Raw genomic sequence first — 25,917 nt, 5'->3', positions numbered from 1 at the left:
CAGTAACCTACTTTAGTAAGCAAACATTAACAAGCTTAACATTTTACTCGACTCCAAACTTATTTCCACAGCTAAGCAATTACTGTTGTAACTGTATATTGGGCTTTCATGACTAGTGTTCTGTAAGTCAGTTGCTCTTTTTATTAGGGATTTTCTGGCTTACACACAGAAATAGACATATGCCATTTCCTTTTTTATTTTAAATTTAATGGAACAAGAAGAGACTTTCATTTTAATATGAACGTTTTCTATACTTTCATCGGATTAAAATATATGCCAAACTGTATTTACTTTGCAACTGTATTTCAGATAAAATTTCCATGATATGTTTTTCACACAGACATGAAAGCCTCATTGCAATGCATGCCCATGTCCAGCAATAGGAGGGCATTTTCAAAGAAGTATAGAAAAAAATCTTAAGTATAACTTTTTCATTTTAACTTTCAATTTCTTGGGTAATTATAAAATTAGTAAATTATGTAAATTGCTGTGCCCAAACAATCACACTTAATAATAAAAACAGGATCTTAAAAAAGAAAATCAACCCAAAAACCACTTAGGATATCAAAATATTGGGCTGCCACATGCTATTCTATGATAAATTTAACTAATTAAAGAATAATGGTATTTTATCTTCTTGTGCTATCAAATTACAAATAATTTTTAAATGCCTAGTCCATAATTCAGTCTGTTAATGTATTACTTAATGGTTAAAAGAAATATATTCTCCTAGGGTTTTAGTTATACTCAAGTTGCCTCTGATGAAATAAGGCAACTTTGGGAACTATAAAATTCAGTTTTTAGCAATAGTTTAACTATAAAAAATTTTTTCTGTAGGGCATGAATACTTGTCAATCTATGAGTACAAAAACTGTTGCATGTACAATTACACACATGCAACTATATGTTAATATCAAAAACCAATCCCAATCCTATAAAGAAATCTTCAGTTCTCTACTTAAGAAAGTTCGTAAAACACCAGTTCACTTGAATCTCAAACATGAGGTTGAGTCTTTTCTCAACCTTACCTTTGGGTCTATCTTTTATCAAAAGTGATTAAGGAACTACAAAAGATACAGAAGAATTAGAATCTCTGCAATGAAGAATATGTGGCAAAAATCTTACAACTAATACTGTATTTCCAATACATGCTTAGATTCCAAATCTCTCCACTAACCTTCATTTTCACCATCTCACTTAGTAGCAATCACACCTTCTCCTAGGCTATATTTTGTTTTTGCTATTATGAAAAGCATCTGGCATGGCAAAAAAATTCAATATTATCTTTCCTACTTAAATATATTAAATGACTCTCCTTTTTTATTTGCTACATTTCTGGAATTTGGATAGATATTTCACTGTCTAACAAAGAAGAGGGGTTCTTCTGAGACTTAAAGAGAAAATTTCATAAATAATTCAATTAGTACCCTATCAAATGTTAATCAGTAAGAGCTATTATTAATGATATAACAGAAGCAATAGGTAATAGTCCTAGGAGAATTACTGCTATATCTGATATTTCATAAATATGCAAAGTTCTTATCCATTAGGAAGATACAGAAGGCAGGCACAAGAGCTAGCAGAGCTGAAATCTAATAGCTATTCTTTGAATCATCTATTAGTACTAAATAATTCTAGAGTTAGTGGGAAAAAAAAGAAAGTTTGACTTGGGTTAGGAGAGGGGCTAATATACACAGGTCAGGACATACCAACCTTTTCCAAGTGTGGAACCACGACCTATAATCCCAATTAAATCTAGGGAGAGAATTGTGAACATAACTTCCCCAATTTTGGCCCCTCTTTTGGGGGTAATCCACCTTCTTAATGGGCAAGGGTGTCAAATGATATTTAGATGAACCACAAGGAAAAAAAATCTTAATGACCAGATAAAATAATTCCACTGGAAGCAAGCAGTCCCAGACAAACAGTAACTCTCAAACCCCCAGACTTCTTTCTTGAGACAGTAGAAAATTATAAATTGATCCACATTCACAAAAATCTCCAGCCCTAAGTATGAATCAGGCAGCTGAGAGAAGAGGAAATATCCTCTACGATTCCACCAAATGAGGAAGGCACAGTTGCTCGCCAATAGTTCACCTTTGTAGCCATCCAGCAAAGTCCATTTTGATTGCTGTATCCACAACTGATCATCACCATGTGTTCAAAGCTAAAGTACCTTTAATTGGACAGCAACCTGCTTAAGAAACAGGATAGTAATCCTCTTCTCTTGGGCTAATGGAATCTTGACAACATGATATCCCATACATTCCAGCAATTAGAAAAGGGCTATATTCCAGGATTTAGGAACGTCCATCATCTCAATTTTTCCCCATTCCATCAAGGAGTATAATCCCAACATGGAAACTGTGTAGATCCAAAATGGAAAAATCAAGCATTGCCTTCACTCCTCTTCATCCAAGTACACATTTCCAGGTTAAAGTATTGTTTGTAGAATCCAAGAGGTCGAATCATATGGACTGCTAGGTTTTTTTGGTGACAATCCAATTCATTCATACACTGTGCAGTGAAAACTGAGAAGCAAATATCAAATTCTAAAAGAATCTGTAGGCTCTAATATTCCAGAAATATTCCATATAGTACAACCACAAAATGTGTAGCCAAGTAGCTCCATCAGGTAGAAGATATATCCAAGGAAAGCCTTAACATTATCCAAGAGAAGGAATAAAAGTCTAGAAGACAGGTAACTCCAAAAATGATGCTGCCATACAAAATCTTCCACCACTTTATATCTCAGCAGTAGATATCCAACCAGCTGCAGGAAATATCCTCTACGATTCCATAAGATACCAGCCACTGGGATAGAAATCACTTCCGTTTCCAACCCAAAATAGGAAACATTGAGAATGCCCAAAACTTTAAATCCATCTGGGGCCCCTAAATACGAGTTTCTGTTTCTCACCATATCAAATACAAAATACCTGCCTACAGAAACCTTGGAACTTACCCATCAAGTCTCCGCTCATAACGTCCTTCTCGTGCATGAAGTGATGGTGGGGGGCCATAAGCAGGCCCTCCACCACCTCCTCTGAACCCAGAAACCTCTCTACTACGAGATGCTATGGAAACTGTATCATCCAATCCCCGAGCAGCACTCGGAATGGTGCCTGGTTCATTATAATCCGTGCGTAGGTCTCTATCTCCCATTTTGTTGACTGAGTTGTGAGCTTTCTGTGCACTTTTGATGTCCACAAAATCCACAAAGGCAGCCACTCCTCCTTCAGAACCCCTCTTTGGGAGAATTTTGACACTTTCCACGCGGCCATATCTAAAAAAATAAAAAAATAAAGTCAATGTTATTGCTGCATAGTAATAATTTTCCAAAAATAGTTCTTAAAATGTTTCTTATATTTAAACAACTTACATTATGCATGTATAGGGGATGGACTGCGGGTTAATTTTAAATGTCTTGTATACTCACATTTTTCTTTTTTGAGGCAAATATTTACAAACATTTTTACCAGATTATTTTATTGCTCTCATTTGTAAATATAGTATTTACTATAAACTGACATTTACCTTTCTAGAACACTGAGCTGAATGACTTTCAGAAGTTTTCAGGAATTTTACATCCTAAAAAAGGATATTATACCTAAGATAATCAAAGTAACTTACCAGTCTTGAGATTTTTATTAAAGTAAAAACTGTAGCTGAAAATAGCTATTTTACAGATTTCATTTTAATTTAATTCATTAAGTGAAAATGATCTTACTGAAAAAATAAGATGATTTCACTCCTTGCTGGAAGGCAAAATAAATTCAAATATTCTGTGCATGTGCAAGTATCAGTCCTAATTTTTAATGTAATTTTTTGCTATTTAATTCTCTTTTCCAGGGGATTAAAAGTGTTAAAATTTATAATTTATTATTATAACTAAATTGTTTATATAAATTAATACATCAGAAAATCTTTTGACAGACTCTATGTTCTCATTTTCATTTCAAAAATAATGTTTACTATGTACAAAAAGAAAAACTGTAGGGCACCATTTATATTCTGAAGCATTCATGTAAAAAATATAATTATCTAGAATTTTAAAATTCAAGAAAATTTTACAAATTTCATTAGGAGTTAATTGTATTTTATATATCCCTGTAATCTGGCCTTTTTTTTTAATTTGGCATTTTAAAAAGGCAGGCACAGCACTTTTAAATATAACACTCTTACATGCTGACAATCCAAGATCATAATTTTACACTTCCCCTGAAGAAGCTGACATTATCAGAAAGCAGAACTTTTCATTTATATTCTCCAGTATGATTTAAGTTGTTACCTCTCATAAGGGAAACATAATCCTAAAATCCAGTTTCATCACGCAACTGAACTGGATGTAACGAAATTATGTGGGGTAAATTAATTGATGAAAGGATCTTTTAAATTTAGGGAATAAAATGATAGAAACAGAAATATAAACATTAAAAAAAAAAAACCTTCAAATGTATCTGACAAAGGACCTGTATCAAGAATCTAAGAAATTTTAACTCATTTTCTAAAAATTGGAGAAGACACATCTCCAAAGAAGATATACAGATGGCAGACAAGCACAGAAAAAGATGCTCAAAATCATTAGTCATTAGGGAAATACAAATCAAAACCACAATAAAATACCACTCAGTTCACACCCACTAGTTTAGCTATTAGAAAAGAGAACAGAACAGAACAAGTATTGGCAAGGATATGGAGAAATCTGAAACCTCCTGTATAGCTGCTGTAACTGTAAAATGGTACAGCCACTGTGGGAAAGTAGCATTTTCTCCAAAAGTTAAGCACAGGATTACCATATGACCCAGCACTTCCTAGGTATATACCCAAGGCAACTGAAAACTACAGCTCAACTATTTGAACACCAATGTTGGTGAAGGTGAAGGTGAAAGTCGCTCAGTTGTGTCCGACTCTTTGCGACCACATGGACTTAGTCCATAGAATTCTCCAGGCCAGAATACTGGAGTGGGTAGGCTTTCCCTTCTTCAGGGGATCTTCCCAACGCAGGGATTGAACCCAGGTCTCCCGCATTGCAGGCAGATTCTTTACCAGCTGAGCCACAAGGGAAGCCCAAGAATACTGGAGTGGGTAGCCTATCCCTTCTCCATCAGATCTTCCCAACCCAGGAATGGAACCAGGGTCTCCTGCATCTCAGGCAGATTCTTTACCAACTGAGCTATGACGGAAGCCCTCATATATATCAATGTTGGTACATGTGCACCAATGTCGTTATTCACAAACACCAAAAGGTGGAAACAACCCAAGTGTCCATCAATGGATGAATAAAATAAAATGTGGTATATACATAAAATGGAATATTATATTAAGACATAAAAAGAAATGAAGTTTTGATATGTGCTAGAACATGGATAAACCTTGAAAACATACTAAATAAGCCAGATACAAAATAATAATTAATTTATGATTTCACTTATATGAGGTATCTGGAATAGACAAATTCATGAAGACAATGTAGAATAAAGGTTGGGGAGATACTGCTTAATGGTATAGAATGGAATTTTGTATGGAATGAAAAAATTATAGAAATAGATAGTGCTAATGGTTATAGTGCTAATGGTAATAACATTGTGAGTACACTTTTTTTTGGCTGTGCCAACAAGCAGCTTCCAGGATTAGTTCCCCAACCAGGGATGGAACCTGGGCCCAGGCAGTAAAAGCACCAAATCCAACCACTGGACCACCAGGGACTTCTCTGTGAATGCACTTAATGTCACCAACTGTACACATCAAATGGTTAAAATAATAAATTTTGTATATTTCAACATGCGCACACATACAAAACTTATCACTTCAGTCCAAGAGCACAAAGGTTTACTCTATTTGAAAGAAGAAAGAGAAAGAGGGAAGCATCAGCCAACTCTCTGTCAAAAGCAAAACACGAAAGGAAAAACAAATATTTAAGCTTAAATTCTGAATAACAAAGAGCTAAATGCAATACTGAAAAGAGGGACCGAATACTCAATGCACAGATTATGCATGTAAAACAAAGTCAAATGGCCCTCCATCAAAATGGTGGGCTCACAGTCCCCATCATTGTTATATAAGGAGAATAGAATATATAAGGGAAACAAAATACAAATTTGTCTCCAAATTTAACAAAGAACTTCATCAGGTATTACATTACTCTTTCACACTGAGTAGACCAGAAACACCCAAATCTTAAAACACACACACACACACACACACACACACACACACAAAAACGTTTAACTCTTCATAGTCATAAAAACTCAGCATGTACAGATGTGACAGATGGACCATAAAGAAAGCTAAGCACCAAAGAATTGATGCTTTTGAACTGTGGTGCTGGAGAAGCCTCATGAGAGTTCCTTGGACAGCAAGGAGATCAAACCAGTCAATTCAAAGGAAATCAACCCTGGATATTCACTGGAAGAACTGATGCTGAAGCTTGAATACTGTGGCCACCTGATGCAGTGCTGACTCACTGGAAAAGACCCTGATGCTGGGAAAGATTGAGGGCAGGAGAAAGGGGTGACAGGTGAGATGGTTGAATGGCATCACTGACTCAATAGATATGAGTTTGAGCAAACTTCAGAATATAGTGAAGGACAGGGAAGCCTGGCATGCTGTAGTCCATGGGATCGCAAAGAGTCAGACACAACTTAGCAACTGAACAACAAAAACAAAATGTAAATGTGATGTCCTGGTTTTGTCTACTCTTTTCAAAACAACACATTTCTTATAGTACTCAAGTAGTCCTCAAGTGTTTAAGATGAAACATTTACCTGACATTTACTAATTAAAAAAGAAAAAAGAACAAAAATAATAAAATCACAATTAGATAATATTTCCTTTTTTAAAAAAAACATCAAAAAATAAAAAACAACATCAAGCCTTAGCTATAGGTTTTCAGAGAATCTATCGAAGAGTTTCCAGTAATATGCACAAAATTTTTTAAGTTACATAGTCACTGCTTGTAGTAATAAGTCAATTCACTTGTAGCTTTTAAAGAACCAAGAGAACCTAAACTTTTTAAAAATGAGAACATAAACTTGAGAAATCATATTTGACTGCTATCAGTTGCTATAAAATCTAAAAGGTTTGTTTTCCAAAAACACAATCAGGGGTACTCTTTCTACCCCCTTCTGACATCTGTCAGAAGCTTTCTCTATCTCCTTTATACTTTAATAAAACTTTATTGCACAAAAGCTCTGAGCGATCCAGCCTCGTCTCTGGCCCCGGATTGAATTCTTCTCCTCCGGAGGCCAAGAACCCCAGTGTCTCTTCGTGATTCAGAAACAACCCTTCATCTTGGGGGCTTGTCCAGGATACTTCAGGACAAGGTAAGGATGCTTGGAGCTCTAGTTCTTTATTCTCCTAATGAACATGTTTTCCGCTGTACTTTACTAACTCTACAGTGTGGTTGTGTGAATGAATGAAATGCCCTGCATGAAGCAAGTGAGGAGCCCTGCTCTGCAGTTCCGCGACAACCTCATACGGCTTATGGCAGAAACCTGTCAGGGGTTTATACCGATCTGCCAAGCCAAGAGGCACCCAACGTCTCCTTCGGGGACCAACTAGAAATGGGCAAAGCGTGTGGACCGAACTCTCCTTTCTCAGTCAAACTTTTCGGTCTCTTTGACCATTTCATAACTCCTTGAAAATTAGAAGTACAACCTAATCTATCGAATCATAGACTTTCAAGGGACTTGTAATCAAAACCACAATCAAAAAATATTACATTGGTTTCTGTTTGGTCAAAAATATTCACCATCAAAAAATATTAAATTTATCAACATACACTATAGTTCTTAAAAGTTTTTAAGAGAGAATTTTAAAATAACCCTAAATAATGCTGCATTTACTGCGATGGCTTCCCTGGTGGCTCAGACGGTAAAAGCATCTGCCTACGATGTGAGAGACCCAGGTTCGATCCCTGGGTCAGGAAGATCCCCTGGAGAAGGAAATGGCAACCCACTCCAGTACTCTTGCCTGGAAAATTCCATGGATGGAGGAGCCTGGTGGGCTACAGTCCATGGGGTCGCAAAGAGTCAGACAGTACTGAGCAACTTCACTTTCACTTTCACTTGGTCTTCCTTAAACATCTATTTATGGGCTTTCCTGGTGGCTCAGTCTATGAGGTTGCTAAAGAGTCGGACACAACTTTGCATCTAAACAACAATTTTTTACATTATGAAAATATTCAAAATCATTCCTCTTCCAAACTCAGTTGGGTTATAAATATATCCATCACAACCACCAAGCTATCTGCAACAATGCTTTAACATCAACACTTACAAAAACCTTTTATAGTAAAAAATTTTTATGAAGGAATTACAAAATTTATAAATCAATGACTTGATCCTATATTTAGACCAAAAGACTGGTTTCCCCTCTGTGTTAGACCTTTATTTCCTATACCAGTGACTACAAATACTTCAAGAATACCAAACTGCAGAATCCGATAGAAATTTAAATGCATTATGTGTGCGTGTGCTAAATCGATTCAGTCATGTCTGACTCTGTGCAAGCCTATGGACCCTATGCCAGGCTCCTCTGTCCCTGGGATTCTCCAGGCAAGAATACTGCAGTGGGTTGCCATGCCCTCCTCCAGGGGTTCTTAATAGCATTTAAACTGGAGCTGGCCACATTTTTCCTATATAATCACAGGTCAAATTTTTTTAAACTTTCACTGCAATAAAATATAACATAAAATTAGCTATTTAGCCATTAAGTGTACAATTCCAATCTTTTCAAATAAATCACAGCTATTTCTGGTCCTCAACATAGTGGAGGTAGACATTAAAGCTACATCATTCACAATTACTGATACTCCCCATACATCAACACATTAAATGTAGTATGTAGCTCAGAATCATATATTTAGATTGCAAAACTCCTGCAATTTGGACATAACCAAATAAGATGTTGGTATTTTAATATGTCATATGTCTCATTATCAATTTAAATAAGTTAAAAACCAAAGGAAAAACCTGTTTTAACAATTATCTAGAAAAACAAAGATAAATTTAAATTGTTAGCATGACAATCACAAACTACAAGTTAATAGTTTTACTCTGTTCAAAGGATCAAAAATTTATCTAAGCCCAGAAAATAGAAAATATTTGCAAATTATTTATCTGATAGCTCTTACAACTCAACAATGAAAAAGACATATTGCAATTTAAAAATAGGCAAAGGATATATAGACAATTTCTCCCAAAAAGATAAACAGCCAATAAACACACAAAAATTCGCTTAACAACATTAGACTTTTGGAAAATAAGAACCAAAACCACAGTGAGATAGCACTTCACACTCAATACAATGGTGAAAATAAAAATGACAGATAATAACAAGTGATTAGGATAAGAAGATTTCTAAGATTTTCCAAAGACTTCTAAACCCTGAGGCATTGCTGGTGAAATTGCAAAATGGTATAGTCACTTTGGCAATCAATTTGGAAGTTCCTGAAAATGTTCAACTTAGAACCATATAATTCAGCAATTCTTCCCTTGATATGAGCTGAAAAAGTATGTCCACATAAAAACACAGAAATGTCACAATATCATTATTCATAATAGCAAAAAAAAAAGTTCAATTGCTAAGTGGAGTTTTTAAAATGTGGTATGTCCATTCAATGGAATGTCATTCATAAATAAAAAGGAATGAAGTTCTAATACATGCTACAACAATGGATGAATCTCGAAGATATTATACTAAGTAAAAGAAGCCAATCACATATTGTATGATTTCATATGTGAAAGGTCCAAAATAGGAAAACACACAGAAGTAGAAAAAAGATAAGTGGATGCCAAAAGTTGGGAAGAAGAAAGAATGGGCAATGACTGCTAATAGGTTTCATTCTGGAGTGATGAAAATATTCTGATATCAGTGGTGATGGCTGCACAACTCTGCAATTATTCTAAAAAACAACTGAACTATAAACTTTCGGGGAAGAATTTTATGCCATATGAATTATATCTCATTAAAACTGCTATTAAAAGAAAAAGACACAAAACAGTACCTGTCACTGCCTTTTCCTCCCAGTTCACGTGTGTGTGTGTGTGTGTATACGCATGTATGTATTTTTGGCTGTGAGGAATCTACCCTGCTGTGCGCGGGCTTCCTCTGGTTGCAGGGTGCGGACTTCTCACTGTGGTGGCTTCTGCTGCTGCGGAGCACGGGCTCTCAAGTGCACAGGCTTCAGGAGTCACTGCCTGTGGACTCGGTAGTTGTGGCTCCTGGACTCAGTTACCCCAGGGTATGTGGGACATTCTACAACCAAGGATCAAACCGGCGTCCCCTGCATTGCAAGGTGGATTCTTAACCACTGGACTCCCAGGGAAGCCCCTGTCACTGTCTTTTAATACATCAGAATTTATGTCTCCTTTAGTCACAAGCATCTACGTTACCCTCAATATACTGGGTTGGCCAAAAAGTTTTTGTTCATTCGGGGTTTTCAGAATACCCGAACGAATTTTTTGGCCTATTCAATAAATCAACTGAATGCCACGTTTCCTGTAAATGGGCACACATTGAAGACATTTTCTATTTCAGGCATGCCTGCCTGGGAAGATAAGAAACCCATTAGATGACAAGCAAAACCTATCTTCATTTCAGAGCAATACTGAATTCTTTCAGTATAAATGTATAAAACATATCTATAAGCTATTCTTAAAAAATTAACATATTCCCCTTTAATCACACTCTATCTTTGGAGTAAGAACTGTACAAATAATAACTAAAGATGGCAAAAACAGACTCAGAATCCCTACAGCCAGCAAACAGGAGTCAACCACAGGCTCCCAGCCTCATTTTTAGGAAAAGCTAATATTCTAAAATGTTGCTCTACTTGAAGGAATGGGGGAGTGGTGGAAAAAGAAGGGGGTGGAGAATGATTTGTAACAGCTTACTGATTTGTGTTTTCTCTCTGCCAAAAATAAATAATTAATAGTTTGTTGTACAGTCTTCTACAGACTCAGCATGAGATAAAAATACCTGAGATAAAATACCTATGTCATAAAGGAAAAGACCATGTAAATTAAACCACGTAAAAATTATAGCTCCTAAATTGCAAAATGCAGTCAAAAGACAAATGGGGAAAAATACCTGTAAGTGAGAAATAAGTGATTTCCTAAATATACAAACTTCTGCAAATCAAAGGAGACAAAAGCTCCCTTCCAAAAAACTTGGCAAAATACCTAAATAGGAAATTATTTAACAATCTCACTCAAAATTTCAAAAATCCAAAGTGTACCATGTAACACAAAAATATAAATATTAATATCTAGATAATAGTGAAAGTCTAAGAAAATAATACTTTCTTAGTCTGCAGGAGTATAAATTAGATAAACGTCTAAGGAAGACAATCTGATGGTGTCTTTATTAACGGGACATTCTGGCATCCAGTGGTTAGGACTCTGTGCTTCTAACGCAGGGGGTGCAGATTCAATCCCTGGTCAGTGAACTAAGATTCCGCGTGCCCTGTGACACAGTCAAAAATAAATGAAAGAAGAAATTTAGAACTAAGTACACATCCCCAGAAATTGCATTCACAGGAATTTTTCATTCATATATAATTGCATGTGTCTCAGTGTACAAGATTCCTTAGTAAGCAGTACTGCTTATAACAATAAAAAAAAAAAAAAAAAGGAACCATCATTCCACTTTGTCTCTATGAATTTGACTGCTCCAGGTAGTTAATATAAGTAGACACATACAGTGTTTGTTCTTTTGTGACTTATTTCACCTAGCATAATATCTTCAAGGTTAATCCACGTTGTAGCATAAGTTAGAATTTCCTTTCCTAACATAATACTGGAAATCAAAAATACTCACTTAGACTTTCCTGGTAGTACAGTGGGTAAGAATCTGCCTGCTAATGCAAGGGACATGGGTTCAATCCCTGGTCCAGGAGGATCCCACACGTCTCAGGGCAACTAAGCCAGTGTACCACATCTGAAGCCTGAGCCCTGGAGCCCATAGGTCGGGTGCCTGGAGCCTGTGCTTGCAAGCAGAGAAGCCACTGCAGGGAGAAGCACCAAAGAAAAAAACAAAGAGTAGCCTGCCCGCTCCGCCCCAGCTCAAGGCAACTAGAGAAAGCCCACAGGCAGCAACGAAGACTCCAGGGAAGGAGGGTAGAGAAGGAAGGAAGGAAGGAAGGGGTATAAACGCAAAGGTCTCTTTGAAAATGTGCTTCCTACCTGGTTTAATAGGACTATTACAGTACAATCACTGAAAAGGAAATTAAGTTCTAATCTATGGCTTACTTTGTAGTAGTAACAAAATAACAGGTTAAAAAGACTGAGAAATTTATAAATTCCTTCTAATATTTCACTTGATTACATTTCTATCCTAATTTCATATTATTTAGTTGCTTAGAATAAAATCAAGATAGAAGTGTGACCTTTTTATAATATACACAAATTTCATATTTTTATCCACCACTGCATTTTTGTAAAATCTTTAAAGACTACCTGTATTTCCAGATTAAAGAAATGTACCACTCTAATCTTAAAAGGCCTTTGGATTTTTCTACTTAATTCCAACTTTTAAATAATCATGCTTCCCAATTAAATTACTTCCCAATTAAAAAAAAACTTGGCACAAAATTAAATCCATTAAATTATTAAGTCACCAGTCTCCATCTAATCATTCCTGAAAATATTAATATGCAAACTTCTTCAGTCAACACTTTAGTCTGATTATCATCTTTAGAACTAAAAAGCTTTTTCTTATAAGCAAAAATGTTTTACAAATTTCCAATAAGATCAGCACAAAGGAAATCAAATGTCACAACCCTGTGAGACCCCAAGCTGTGATGCAAGTTCCTTTTATACACCTACTTTTACACTGGCAAAGCAAACTTACGCTGAAAAGGAATAATCTGTGTCAAAAACCACTGTGGAAAGGGCTAGTTCATTAAAAAAATAAAATACAATGGGGCACTATAAGTGACAAGAAAAATTAAGAGTATAAAAGGGCACATACACCATTTTTTAAAATTAACTGCAATATAATTTAAAACTATTTGAAACTTCACAAAGACCACTTAAATTTGGACCTAAGAAAGGCTATTTTCGATTGATAAGCGTAGATATTTAGCAGAATGATTCACTTGAAAAGAACTGATATGCCTATGTTTTGCATGATGGATACATAGTATTTAGAGATAGTAAGCTCTTTTATTATCCAACTAATCATTAATATATACTTTTTTAAAATTTTCACAGCATTCCAGTGACTCTTATTCATTATGAAGAATGACAGGCAGAACCAGATTTTCTTTTCCTTTGGATTGCAAGAGCTTTTAATATTATAGTCATTCATCTCTCACTTTAAGTTTTCAGTTATCAATCAAAACACTATTTATATCAAAAGTTGACACAGTGAGCATTTACACGAGAGAGTTACATGTACAGATTTTCATAGGCCCCATAGAGATCATGCCCGTAAATTTGCCAGCAAATCTGGAAATACGGCAGCAAATCTGGAAAACTCAGCAGTGGCCACAGGACTGGAAAAGGTCAGTTATCAGTCCAATCCCAAAGAAAGGCAATGCCAAAGAATGCTCAAACTACCGCACAATTGCACTCATCTCACATGCTAGTAAAGTAATGCTCAAAGTTCTCCAAGCCATGCTTAAACAGTACGTGAACCGTAACCTGCCAGATGTTCAAGCTGGATTTAGGAAAAGCAGAGGAACCAGAGATCAAATTACCAACATCCGCTCAATCATCAAAAAAGCAAGAGAGTTCCAGAAAAACATCTACTTCTGCTTTATTGACTACGCCTAAGCCTTTGACTATGCGGACCACAACAAACTCTGGAAAATTCTGAAAGAGATGGGAATACCAGACCACCTGACCTGCCTCTTGAGAAATCTGTATGCAGGTCAGGAAGCAACAGTCAGAACTGGACATGGAACAACAGACTGGTTCCAAATCGGGAAAGGAGTACGCAAGGAGTACATCAAGGCTGTATACTGTCACCCTGCTTATTTAACTTATATGCAGAGTACATCATGAGAAACACTGGGCTGGATGAAGCACAAGCTGAAATCAAAATTGCTGGGAGAAATATCAATAACCTCAGATATGCAGATGACACCACCCTTACGACAGAAAGTGAAGAAGAAATAAAGAACCTCTTGAAAGAGGAGAGTGGAAAAGTTGGCTTAAAACTCAACATTCAGGAAACTAAGATCATGGCATCTGGTCCCATCACTTCATGGCAAATAGATGGAGAAATAGTGGAAACAGTGACAGACTTTATTTTGGGGGGCTCCAAAATCACTGCAGATGGTAACTGCAGCCATGAAATTAAAAGACGCTTGCTCCTTGAAGAAAAGTTATGACCAACCTAGACAGCATATTAAAAAGCAGAGACATTACTTTGCCAACAAAGGTCCGTCTAGCCAGGGAATTCCCTGTCTTATTTTATATACAATATCACATACTAACTGAATTAAAGACACTCTATCAATTGAGATTTTAAAAAATCTTGTTTTCTTTAAGGCTAGATCCATCTATATAGAAGAAATCAATATCTAATATGGCATTTAATTCTAACATTGGATGTGCTTGAAATTCATGTCATTAAAAGAATAAAAGCTGACTAAAAGGAACAATCTTAAAAACCTAAAGATTCCATGATTTTTAGGATAAATGGGGGAGGGAGGAGGATGAAAAAAACAAAACAAAAAAATTCCCACAAGAAAAAGAGCAATTCTAATCTAAGTTTACAATGAGGAAAAAGAGGGAAAGAATCAAGCTATTCAAAGGACACTATTTCATTTTCAAGTCAAAGTTTTTCAGTGATTAACTTTTTAACCTCAACCTTTTCAGGTCAAGGCTAATATCAGCACTTCAATATACTGCTAGCATTCTACTCTTAACCTAGTGGTTTGCCTAAACCAATGTTTCTTAAACTTTTTTCCATGGACTGCTTTGACAGTCTTGTGAAACCTATAAACCCTTTCTCAGAATATTATTAAATTAAAGGCTCAGTGGTAAAGAATCCACCTGACAATGCAAGAGACTTGGGTTCGATTCCTGGGCTGGGAAGATCTGCTGGAAAAGGAAATGGCAATCCACTCCAGTATTCTTCCCTGGAAAATTTCACGGACAGAACAGCCTGGCAGGCTACAGTCCATGGGGTCATAAGGAAAATAAAATGCATGAATTACAAGGAAACCAATTATATTAAAACACGGTTTTCAAATATTCAAAAATAGGCCCTTTTGAACATATAGGAAATACAGAGGACAAAAGGTGATGTTAATGTATACCACAGGACAAAAATGTAATCAGCAAAACACACGCCATGAGAAACTCTACAGTCAACTTGATTTCCAACAAATTAAGCTGTAAATAGAGATTAAAACTTATGGATTAAAAAAATTTTAAATAGTCTGATGTCCATCAATAAGTAAATAAATGTAGTACCTTGACTGTGGTAGTGGTGGTGATTACAAGGATGCCCACATTACTCAAAATTCAACAAACTCAACACTTGAAGCAGGTACATTTTATTGTATGCAAATTATACCTCAACAAAAATTGTAAAATAAATCTTACATATTTTATTTAGAGCCTGAGTTAAAAAAAAAAAAGATTCTTAAAACAATTACAAACTTGAGTACTGGCTCAAGTCTGTAATTGAGCCAATGGCATATCCCTATTCAAATGCCCCAGTCAGACTGGGTATTTGAAATACAGATATACCACAGTATTTGGTGCATATCTTCTAGAGATAACACTGAAATATTTATGGATTAAATAAGATGTCTGGGAGCTATTTCAAAATAATACCAACTATACACATTGTAGGGCTTGTGCAAAGGAATACAGTTCTTAATTTATTAAGCAACTCTTTGGACAGGGGCGAAGAGTAGCATAAAGGGAGGGGAAAAAGAAAGTTGAGTGCCACCACTATGGAAAGCAGTATGGACGTTCACCGAAAAATTAAAAATAGAATTACCATATGACAGCAATTCCACTTCTGGGTATATATCCAAGGAAAACAAAAACACTAATTTGAAAAGATACATGCATCCTCACATCCACTGCAACACTCATTTATTACCAAAAGCCAAGATACAGAAACAATCTGTATCTGCATATCGATGGATGGATAAAGAAGATGTGACATATGAGCTGTGTATGTATGTACACATATGCAGAATGGAGTACTATTCAGCCATAAAAAAGGAAATCTTGACATTTAGAGCAAAATGAATAAAACTTGAGGGCATAATATTAAGTGAAATAAGTCAGAGAAGGACAAATACCATTTGATCTCATTTACATGGGAATTCTTTAAAACAAAAAAAGTTTATTGATACAGAAAAAAGATCAGCACCTGGTGAGTGCAGAGATGGGTGGAACGAAAAGACTCAAAAGATATAAACTTCCAGTAATAAAGTGAATGTCACAGGGACATAGCATAGAGCACAGCTGACTGTAGTTTAACTGTGTCTGCATATGTGATACTCCAGTATTCTTGCCTGGAAAAATCCAAGGACAGAGGAGCCTGGTGGGCTGCAGTCCATGGGGTTACATGACTGAGCATGTGTGCATGAGGATGGAGGGAGATGGGTTGGTAGCAATAAAGTAGTAGAACTAAAAAAAAAAAATTATATCTGCATATGTGAAAGTTCCTATGAGAGTAAATCTTAAAAGCCCTCATCACAAGAAAAAAAAAATGGTTTTTGTAACTATGTATGATAAGGAACGTTAACTAATGGTAATCATTTTGCAATATATATAAATATCATAATATTATTTTGTATACCTGAAACCAATATAAGGTTATGTCAGTTATACTTCAATTAAGAATTAAAATAATTAAAATTTACTCATTTAAAATTAATTTTTAAAAATTTAACTAAAAACAAAAAAAGAAATAAGGTTGAGGTCAGTAAGGTTTGGGGGGAAGTAGAGCATGGGTAAAAATTTGCTGAGATATCACATAAAGTGAATGACTAACACCCAAATACATGGAGCAATGACGGGACCTAATATTCCTAAAAAACAAGCTTCTTACCACTCCCTCTTCTGAATGACTAAGCATATAATACAGCTCATATTGATCCTGTGATTAACCTCATGTCATAAAGTCAGTGGGGAAGTAGAACCAAAGCCAACAGTTTAAAAGTGAGGTTGCTCTAAATCTGCCTACAAATGGCACCAGAGGCAGGTGATTCATCCATCCACAAGTTGTCTCCTATAAGGTAAAAAATTGAAGACAAAAACATTCAAGTAATTTCCAGTTCCACCTTTCTTTCCTTGCCTTTCACCTCCCCCACAGTGTTGGTTTTCAAAGAGAATAGCCAAGAGGGAGGGATTTGATACAGAGGCAGCAGGGGCAAGGTGCCCAAAGGCAGATGAGGCAGAGTGGCTGGGATATTAGCTACACTGACAACATGACTAGGTAAATAAGCAAATATATTGAGAATAACAACAGTCAGGTTTCTCACTGTCTGAGAAGCAGTTTTATAAACATGGAAATGGGGAGTTCAGAAAGAATCCTCATGTATTGAAACATGCGTGAACATACTTTTAAATATATGATATAATGGTACATGTAATGTATATACATGCACACATTTTGGTGGTGGTGGTGCTCAGTTGCTAAGGTGTGTCCAACTCTTTGTGACCCCATGGACTGCAGCACATCAGGCTTCCCTGTCCTTCACTATCTCCTGAAGTTTGCTCAGATTCACATCTGTTGAGTCAGTGATGACATCTCATCCTCTGCCACCCTCTTCTTTTGCCTTCGATCTTTCCCAGCATCAAAGTCTTTTCCAGTGAGTCGACTCTTCATATCAGTTGGCCGAAGCATTGGAGCTTCAGCGTCAGCATCAGTCCTTCTAATGAATATTCAGAGCTGACTTCCTTTAGGATTGACTGGTCTAGGTTTGTCATACCTTTCCAAGGAGCAAGCATCTTTTAATTTCATGGCTGTAGTCACTGTGCACAGTGATTTTGGAGCCCAAGAATATAACATCTGTGACTGCTTCCACTTTTTTTCCATCTATTTGCCATGAAGTGATGGGACGAGATGCCATGATCTTAGTTTCTTGAATGCTGAATTTTAAGCCAGCCTTTTCACTCTCCTCTTTCACCTTCATCAAGAGAATCTTTAGTTCCTCTTCACTTTCTGCCATTAAGGTGGTATCATCTGCATATCTGAGGTTGCTGACGTTTCTCCCTGCAACCTTGATTCCAGCTTGTGATTCATCCAGCCTGCCATTCGGCATGATGTACTCTACACAGAAGTTAAATAAGCAAGGTGATGATATACAGCCCTCTCATACCCCTGTCCCAATTTTGAACCAGTCAGTTGTTCTGTGTAAGGTTCTAACTGCTGCTTCTTGACCCACAAACAGGTTTCTCAGGAGACAAGTAAGATCACCTGGTGTTTCCATCTCTTTAAAAATTTCCCAGCTTGTGATCTACACAGTCATAAGCTTTAGCATAGTCAATGAAGAGGTAGTATTCATATACACACACAATACACATCCTCTTATCTCTGTACCAATGAGTAAACTTGCACCCAGATCTTGGTTTCTAAACACCATCCCTCATGAAAAGAACCAAGAGTTTCTTGGACAAATGGTTGATTCCAGGACTGGGGGAGGGAAAATACAAGATGAGCCTTTGTTGTTGCCAGAAATAAATGTTTAAGAGAATAGTGGGGAGATATCAAATTTTTGAAGGGGTTCCCACTGGTCAAATCTAGAATGATTTGGGTATCAAAATAAGTAGGCCCTGAATTAAAACCTACAGAAAAAAATGGAAATCATATATATGTATGTCTGTATGTACACACATATTTCCAAATATATATTGCTGTTATTTGGTTACCCAGTCAGGTCCAACTCTTTACAATCCCATGGACTGCAGCATGCCAGGCTTCCCTGTTCTTTACCATTTCCTGGAGCTAACTCAAACTCATATCCACTGAGTTGGTGACACCATCCAACCATCTTGTCCTCTGTCATCCTCTTCTCCTCCTGCCTTCAGTCTTTCCCAGCGTCAGGGACTTTTCTAATGAATCGGCTTTTCACATCAGGTGACCAAAGTATTGGAGTTTCAGCTTCAGCATCAGTCCTTCTAATGAATATTCAGGATTGATTTCCTTTACAATTGATTGGTTGGATCTCCTTGCAGTGCAAGAGACTCTCAAGAGTTTTCTCCAATACCACAGTTCAAAAGCATCAATTCTTTGGCATTCAGCCTTCATTATGGTCCAACTCTCACATCCATACATGACTACCAGAAAAACTGTATCTTTGACTGTACTGGGCAAAGTAATGTCTCTTCTTTTTAACATGCTGTCTAGGTTGGTCATAGCTTTTCTTCCAAGGAGCAAGCTGCGGTCACCATCTGCAGTGATTTTGGAGCCCAAGAAAACAAAGTCTGCACTGTTTCCATTGTTTCCCCAACTATTTGCCATGAAGAGATGGACTGGGTGCTATGATCTTCATTTTCTGAATGCTGAGTTTTAAGTTAGCTTTTTCACTCTCTTTCTCCTTTATTCAAATATGTATATATTCTCAATATATATATTTATATTTTGTATATATGTATAAATATATATTTATACGTATATATAAATATATACATATATTTCTAAATATATATATGGAAAATTCTTACCTACAACAGAATTACTGAAGAAGCAATCATAGTAATAGATTATCATTTGGCAACAATCACAGCAGTATATAATACAGTCAAGAGTTAACAACGAGGGGACTGCCCTGGTGGTCCAGTAGATAAGATTCTCAGTTTCCAGTGCAGGGAGCCTGGGTTCAATCCCTGATCAGGGTTCTAGATTCCACATGCCACAACTAAGGCCCAATGCAGCCAAATAAACAAAAATGAAAACATTAAAAAAAGTTATCAAAGGATGTTAAGGCTACTGGGTTTAGGGCTGATGATGGAAAAGACTATTAGTAAAATATTGGATATCTTCCCATAAAATGTTAATCAAATAAAATAGTGAAGACACTAATTTTACTAGGTGATCAAAGTTAACATCACCAGTGTGGTGTTATCCATATTTTGATACAACACAGAATTATTTCTGTGGTGTATCTGCCAAGAAAGCGTGATCTGATCTGGTCATGAGGCAATACTGGACAGACCTGGGTGGAGGGTCAGCCTGCAGACTGAAAGAACTATGTTCTTTAAGACTATGAGGCACATGAGAATTAAGAGTAAGAAACTGTTACAGAAGGATGACACCCAACAACCAAAGGCAATACATAGTACTGGCTAGGATCCTGGATTAAAAAGGAAAGAGGAACATTGCTGGGATGACTGGCATCATTTGAATGAGGTCTCTGGACCGGGTAATACTCTTATACCAGTGTTGATTTCCTGGCTGAGAACACTGTATGGTGAAATGCAGGAGTGTCTTTGCTTTCGGGAGGTACACACTGGAGAATATAAGGGTGAAAGGATGATATGCCAGGAGACAACAAGAGAAGGTAATGGAAGAAATGTGGCAAAATGCTAACAACTGAGGAATCTTTGTGAAAGGAATGTGGGAATTCTTTGTACTTTTCCTTAACTATTTCAAAATAAATTTTAAATGAAAAAAGTAACAGGCAGTGGATCTAGTTATATGGATTGGTCTTCATTCCTGTGAATCAAATATTATCTTTTCAAAGAGGCCTTCCTCATCACTGCCACCCCCTTACTCCCCATCCCTTCCTGTACTTTCTTTTTCCTCATAAAGCAGAACAGGTCATGGCTGATGGTCACTGGAGCTAAATGATGGGTACATGGGATTAATTTACTGCTTTTCTACTTTTTGTGTATGTTCAAAATGCTCCAAGGAAGAATTTTTAAAGTATATCCACAAAAAAAATAAAAATAAAAAATAAAAGTATATCCACAACACAGATTGACTATACAGTATCATGTGTGTGTGTGTGTGTGTGTGTGTGTGTGTAGAGAGAGAGAGAGAGAGAGATTCATGCTTCATGCTGTCTGCAGTAACCTGCACATACATAGACACAGATCTTGACCCAGGGATTGAACCTGGGTCTCCCACACTGCAGGAGGACTCTTTACCATCTCAGCCACCAAGGAAGCCGCCATATATATATAAGAATGTGTGTGTGTGTGTGTGTGTGTACACACCCTTATTAATGCATTAAATAGAAATATTTAGCAGGTCTAAAAGTTATTGTCATTTCAAGTTGTGATGAGCATAAACGAGATATCTGCAACAACTGTAATGTGAAATACAAAAATACATCTGATTGGTGTTGGTGATCATCACAGGTACTGCTCATATACTGGTACTACACCACGATACAGTTAAGAGTTGACAGAAATGCTAAATTCTGATAAGAAGTTAGTAAAAATAAAGATACAGTATTTTCCAAGCCAAATTTAAGTACTTCCTCCTAAGTTCTGGTATAAATGGCAATAGTTTTCATTGAAGAATCTAATATCCTTTTGATACAGTAAAGAGCTAAACTTTTAACATATTTTTTCTTTTAATCTCAGATGACTTAAATAATTTTGAGTGGGGAATTCCCTGGCAGTCCAGTGGCTAGGGGTCCACACTTCCACTGCAGAGCGCATGGATTGGTTCCATGGTTGAGGAACTAAGATCCCACATGCCAAAACATGCAGCTCCCCGGCAAAAAAAACACAAAAAACTTTTAATAAAATTTTAAAAATCTTGAGTGTAAAAGAGCCTTTAATGCAGACAGCATGAAGCATGAATTTTAAAAAGTAAGGGTTGAAGGGCTTCCCTGGTAGTCCAATGGTTAAGAATCTGCCTTGCAACGCAAGGGACACTGGTTAGATCCCTAGTCTGGGAAGATCCTACAAGCCAGGAAGCAACTAAGCCTATGTGCCACAACTACTAAGCCCAGGCACTGCAACTACTGAAGCCCACATATTTAGAGCCTATGCTCCTCAACAAGAGAAGCCACTGCAATGAGAAGCCCTCACACCGCCAAGAGCGGTCCCCACTTGCCACAACTAGACTCAATTAGAGAAAGCCTGCTTGAAGCAAGGAAGACCCACCATAGCCAATAAATAATTAAGTAAATCTTTAAAAAAAAAAACAATTGACAACCAACTTCTTTGGTGGGCTCTACTATTCTTTTCAAAAAGTAATGCCTGAAAAAAAATTCATACCTACCAATTTACTGACTTACAAAAGATGCAAATCACTATATGTCAAATGTAAAATACAAAATGTTTTTAAGCAGAGTACAAATATTTTAGTTTTTAAATAAAAGGAATAAAATGATTGGGTGAAAGTTAAAAAAAAAATCACTGAGTCTATTTTAAGAATCAAAGAAACTATGTTAGTCTCTCAGTGCTGTCCAACTCTTTGCAACCCCATGGACTACAGCCCACCAGGTTCCTCTGTCTATGGAATTCTCCAGGCACGAATACTGGAGAGGGTAGCCATTCCCTTCTCCAGGAGATCTTCCCAATCCAGTGATCGAACCCATGTCTCCTGCATTGCAGGCAGATTCTTTACCATCTGAACCACCAGGAAAGCCCAAAGAAACTATAAATGTATTATATGTAAGAGTACATATACTGTGCATAAACATGATTAAGACTGTAACAAAGTCAATACAAGATATAACCAGAAAAATCTTCATTTCATTTGTCAATGTAACCGAAACTCAGCATCTAATACAAAGATACAAAGATATACACATACTCCCGAAGTTTAATGCTGGACCAAAAATCTAGCACCAAGTATAAAACACAAGTAACAATAAGGGTTTTCCATTTGAATTTTCCACAAATATTCCTTAACTGTAAGAAATGGAGCAGTTCTCATATAATAAAAATCTTTAAACATGCTAGATTTCAATTCATCCTGTAATCAAAATGAAATCCTAAGTAATTAAATCCAAGAATTCACTAAATTTAAGTTAGGGTTTTATAGAGACATACCACTGTGGGTTTTTTTAAGATGTTTAAAATTTTCAGCTTGGCAGACAGAGACACATGTAAGGGGAAAAAATGTGACTATCTCAATATTTTAACATTACAGCAAGAACACCTCACTGCAAAGCATACTTCCACATGCTAAAAACCAGCTAGACAGCACACAAAATTATATAATTTCTAATAAGTTTATTAAACATCCTAATTGATTTCCACAACAGAGCATGCTATTTTCACTCAAAATATGAGTAGATAGAAGGCATATAATAAAGAAAAAATTAAAACAAATAGTAAAGTGTTTTTAATATAGAAAAGTGTTACTTTAGTTAGTCTCCTTGTTCAACAGACTAATATATGTCTGTTAAAGTTGATGAACAACAATTTATTTCAAAGCATCCAATAATGACACTTGGGAGCACAATTTTAATGATTATATACACTCAAGGTATTTTCAGACTGCAATGTTTACTCTACATACTGTGGACTAGTTTAATACAGCTCAAACACTAGGGACTCTTAAAAGTAAAAGCAGAAAAAAAAACAAACACATAGTCCCCAAACGGAATATGTTAGTTTTCACAAAAAAATTCAATTTTTAAAAAAATTTGAGCAAAATTGGAAACTAAGGGGAAAATTAGATTTGGAAGACTATTTGGAAGAAATTTCAGATTACCACTATCCCTATAACATCTGTGCGTCTTTCCGAAGCATTGGTGCTCACAAGATTAAAAGTGTCTCCGAAATCAAGCCTGAAATCTCTTCATAAGCATACCAAACAATACAATGCCTGAGCAATCAGTCTACAAGAAAGATAGTTGGAAAAAGGTGCCCTCTACACAAGTCAAACACCTTCTTTCTTCCTGGCACTGAGCCCTCTGTTCTCCTCCAATCTGCCAGGGGCATTTCTAACTCAGGAAATAAAATACATTTCAAGCACTCTGTGTTAATTTTTAATGCTATTTTTCAAAATGGGTATAAAAGTATTTTATTTCACTGTTTTAATGTGCAAAAGCCTATCATGAAAATAGGTATTCAAAATTATAACATTCATAAACAGAGGTGTTTCTTCATAGAAACCACCTTAGCCTAAAAGAATAAACCATAAAGCAGTGATGCAGGCTAGGGTGAGTCAAATTTGCTTAAGTCTAAAAATATCCCTAGTCATACAGTATGTGAGGATAAGGAAACTCTACCACAATACTTTATTATTGTGTCCCAGAAGTAAAGCTATCCAAATTCATGTAATGTAACATATATACCAGCTAAAACTGAGTTTCATTCTTTGACAAAAATTTTACATGTACTACCTTGCTCAACCTCTCTAAGATCTTCAACCTATTCTTTAGAACTGAGAATGGAGAGGAAGAACCTGAATATGTGATTTACTTCAAATCTGAAAATAAAATACAGAAAAATTTTTTTCTTCTGAAGGGTTTTATTCATTGGCTCATTCTAATTCAGGGAGTTGCCTCAGCACACACACCTCTCCCTCTAACAACTAAGACAGCAACCAATTGTTGTATAACTCCTCCCATCCCCCTTCAATCCAGCTAACACACCATACAAAGGAAAGGACTTTCTCTATTGTGCAAATTCAGTCTCTGCAATGGATCTTTGTTAAATAAAATTTGATTCAGAAATACTCATTTAATTCTTTTCAATCAGTATATTGAATGCTATTAAAATAATGAGCACATTATATTATTCTTATTGCAAGAAGGTAAAGCCAAATTTTGAAAATGTTCTGATTACATTCTGAAGGTTTGGTCTTTAGCACAGAGAAAAAAGCCAAATAAGCAAGCTTCCTTCAATCTATTTTCTACCGAACACTGATCAAAACATAAATAAAAGAATTTGCTCTGATCGACCCCATCCCAAAATCCTTCTCAACTATCCTGCTCCCAAAGCTGTCTCTTTGAATCATTCTTTAAAATTCAAACACTTACTACAAAGCCTTATCACCTTTACAAGAACATTCATTTTGAAACATTTTATATAATGTATTCCCAGTGTACACTGCTTAATCCCATAAAACAGTTATTAGTTAACGTTGAAATCAGCTAGGGAAAACAGTGAAAGCAGGTACTTTAACCTCAGTCTTAGTATAGGCATAGGTATGGTTTTTCTCATTATGATTTCTAGAAGACATCAGAAGTGAATATTCTTAAGTTTTCTTGCAGAACTACCATTCTGGTGCAATCACTGTTTTATCCCTTTCACTTAAATTATTCACATTTAATTTCCCTCCCTGTAGCAATCACATATTTTACAAAACGTTCTCTACAATAAGGATAAAAGGCCTTGAATTTCTCCAAAGTCCATTTAGCGCCACAGCTGGATCAGCAAGAATATTTCTTGTACACGTTTAAGGATAAACAAGAAGGCAGACATAGAGATTACCTGTTAAGGGAGTAGGAGGTGGGGGGCCGGGGCGGGTGGGGTGGGGGGTGGAGAGTGGGAACTGGAATTCTCAGGATTGGACTAAAGGGAAGATTTTTCTCTGTAAACCTTTTTATACTCTCTAAACCCACTAAGAATGCACTGTCTATCCAAAGATCTGAGCAAACTTGTTTAAAATTCTCAAAAGTCGTTTTAAAAATATAAAGGAGTGTCAGCGACACTCGGTCTACTTAATTTTAAGACAATCTGCTTTCATCAACAGCATCTGCTTTTGCTCTGCAATAGGTAACACACTGCTTTAAATGTAGTCCTGAGCAATGTGCCAGCTAAACCCTCTTTAATACAGAAACGTTCCTGCAGACCGCCGCCTTCCAAGGCAGCTCGCATCCTCCGCCCGCTCCTCCCTCTGTGCATTCTGAGATCAGCTCTGCTGATTCCCACATAAAGTGGGTCTTGGCCGCCATTTTAGAAAGTCATTCACACAGGCCGGACGGCAGCACCATCTACTTAAAAACCTTCCAAGACTCCCTCGGATGACTTTCTTTTTCCTCTCGAACCCCTCATCTCGCCGGAGGAGTCAAACTGC

At 36.4% G+C, this 25,917-nt stretch overlaps 1 protein-coding gene across 2 annotated transcripts in view; it reads right to left on the bottom strand.

Moving 5' to 3' along the window:
• Nucleotides 1-25,917, bottom strand: part of SPEN (spen family transcriptional repressor) — an 89,734-nt gene that overhangs the window by 61,375 nt on the left and 2,442 nt on the right. For both annotated transcript variants that reach the window (XM_020873819.2, XM_020873820.2), the window contains exon 2: nt 2,966-3,286. In XM_020873819.2, the coding sequence (XP_020729478.2) occupies nt 2,966-3,286 (321 nt within the window). The remainder of the gene's footprint in view (nt 1-2,965; nt 3,287-25,917) is intronic.

Source organism: Odocoileus virginianus, chromosome 11 (genome assembly GCF_023699985.2).
Source record: "Odocoileus virginianus isolate 20LAN1187 ecotype Illinois chromosome 11, Ovbor_1.2, whole genome shotgun sequence".
Classification (NCBI taxonomy): domain Eukaryota; kingdom Metazoa; phylum Chordata; class Mammalia; order Artiodactyla; family Cervidae; genus Odocoileus; species Odocoileus virginianus.
The sequence above is the reverse complement of the archived record's forward strand: the minus strand, read 5'-3'. Positions and strand labels throughout refer to the sequence as shown.